Genomic DNA, 2,087 nt, shown 5'->3' with positions numbered 1-2,087 from the left:
CCCCCCTTCCTCCTGGGGCTCTCTCCTCTTCCTCTGAGTGGTCTCCTGTACCTTGTCCAGGGAGAGCCATGAGACTGAACTGGGTCTCTAGCTGTTGGTTCTGCTGGCTGGCAGCTTCTAGGTGCTCCTAAGGGAATGGAAAACAGACTGAGAAGGCACAGAGGTTGCCAGGTCGTCCCCCTCGGGGCCCTGTCCTCAGCGACTCCCTCTCCTGGGTCTCCTGCAACTTTTGGCAGGCCATCTCAGCCACCGCTTCGCCCTGAGCTTCCTGCTGCTGCAGCTGGTCCACGAGCTGGGTCTGCAGCAGTAACTGCCTGTGCGGCGCCTCCTTCTCAGAGGTCAGCTGCTGATAGGTGACCACGTACTGCTGCAGGTGACCCAGGTACTAGTCTCACTGCTGCTGCTGCAGACTCTGAGACTCTTCGCTCTTCAGCTCCATCTGCAGGAAGACCCTGGGCATGAGGGCATGTGGTGGTTGGCTTCTAGATTCTGAGCCCATTAATAGGGTAGTGAGGGCACTGTGGGACTCTGTCACCTGCCCGGGACCCTGGCCCCTTGCTCCAGGCCTAAGAGGCTTCCCCCCTTGCCTAGAACCCCACGCCTCCTTCCCCAGACTCAAATCTCATGTCCTTCTTCCCACCATTTAAACTGTAGACCACAGACTGGTGGAAAAGCAGAAGGAGCCAACCACCATCTGCTAAGCGTGCTACATGCCTAATGCTTTCCATGTGTTCTCTCATTTAATCCTCAGCACCTCCACGAGAAAAATGCTAACTTCCTTTTGAAGTTAAAGAAACAGAGACTTAGAGATGAAAAGTAGTTGAATGGTGACCAGTGGAAACGAGGCCAGAATCCAGTTTGAATCTAAGCAGCCTTTTTTCTTTTGTTTTGAGACAGAGTGTCACCATGTGGCCCATACCGGAGTGCAGTGGTGCAATCTCAGCTCACTGCAACCTCCACCTCCCAGGCTCAAGAGATTCTCATGCCTCAGTCTCCTGAGTAGCTGGGATTACAGGCATGTGCCACCATGCTGGGCTAATTTTTTGTTGTTGTTATAATTTTAGTAGAGATGAGGTTTCGCCATGTTGGCCAGGCTGGTCTCAAACTCCTGACCCTCAAGAGATTCTCCTGCCTCAGCATCCCAAAGTGCTGGGATTACAGGCAGGAGCCACTGTGCCCGGCATAAGGACCCTCTTATACCACTGTCTCCACCCCTATGATTGGGGGAATCCATGCCTCTAGCTGGGAAGATGATGTCCAGACCTGGGAGGAGCCCAGGGCTACCCACCTCTAAAAGTCAGAGGGCAGGAAGCAAGAAACAGTCATGGAGCTCCCTGGAGGGTGCTGGGGTCCCCTGCCCCCCAGCTGGAGCTGCCTTTAGCCTGGCACCTCCCCTCCCCAGAGGCTGGTGCCTGCCTCCCAGCCCTTCTTGGATGGGGCAGAGGTTACCGTCTCATTCACCTCACTCAGCTTCTCCTGCAGCTCCTTTACTTGCTGCTCCAACAGCAGTGCACTCTTGTTCTTGTTGTTCTGGACAGAGAGAAGCAATCAGTGGCCAGCCACTGCAGCTGGAGACCCCAGAACTTGGTGTCTGCCTCCCATGTTACCAGGAAGGGTGGAGGTAGGTTAGAAAAATCATTCCCTCTTCCCCACAGCCATCAGAGCAGGGCCTGATGAGCTCTGGCTCACAGATGCCTTTAGAAGTACCATGTCATGTGAGGGCTACACTGCCCCATTTTACAGGTGGGGAAACAAAGGCCTGGAGGGCTAGGGATGAGGGCAGGCTGCCCAGGTGGGGCAACCCACCAGATTCTCCAAGTCACACTGTGGCTCAGCCAGTTGCTTGTCGAACTTGTGGTTCTGGGAGAGCAGGAGCCTCTCCTCCTGCTTTTGCAGCCTCTCCTCCTGCTTTTGTAGCCTCTCCTCCTGCTTTTGCAGCCTCTCCTCCTGCTTTTGCAGCCTGTCCTCCTGCTTTCGTAGCCTGTCCTCCTGCTTTCGCAGCCTCTCACCCTGCTCCCCCAGCCTCTTCTGCTTCTCCCGAAGCCTCTCCTTTTGCTCACATAGTCTCTCCTCCTCCCGCAACCTCC

The 2,087-nt window shown here is 55.4% G+C and overlaps 1 protein-coding gene across 1 annotated transcript in view; it reads right to left on the bottom strand.

Annotated features, from left to right (window-relative positions):
• Nucleotides 1-2,087, bottom strand: part of LOC105509274 (golgin subfamily A member 6A-like) — an 11,573-nt gene that overhangs the window by 1,765 nt on the left and 7,721 nt on the right. The window contains exons 11-13 of the mRNA XM_011938448.1: nt 1,807-2,083; nt 1,462-1,530; nt 52-127 (exon numbers count right to left, since the gene is read on the bottom strand). Of these exons, the coding sequence (XP_011793838.1) occupies nt 52-127; nt 1,462-1,530; nt 1,807-2,083 (422 nt within the window). The remainder of the gene's footprint in view (nt 1-51; nt 128-1,461; nt 1,531-1,806; nt 2,084-2,087) is intronic.

The sequence above is a fragment of the Colobus angolensis genome, unplaced genomic scaffold, assembly GCF_000951035.1.
Source record: "Colobus angolensis palliatus isolate OR3802 unplaced genomic scaffold, Cang.pa_1.0 Scaffold172, whole genome shotgun sequence".
NCBI lineage: Eukaryota > Metazoa > Chordata > Mammalia > Primates > Cercopithecidae > Colobus > Colobus angolensis.
The sequence above is the reverse complement of the archived record's forward strand: the minus strand, read 5'-3'. Positions and strand labels throughout refer to the sequence as shown.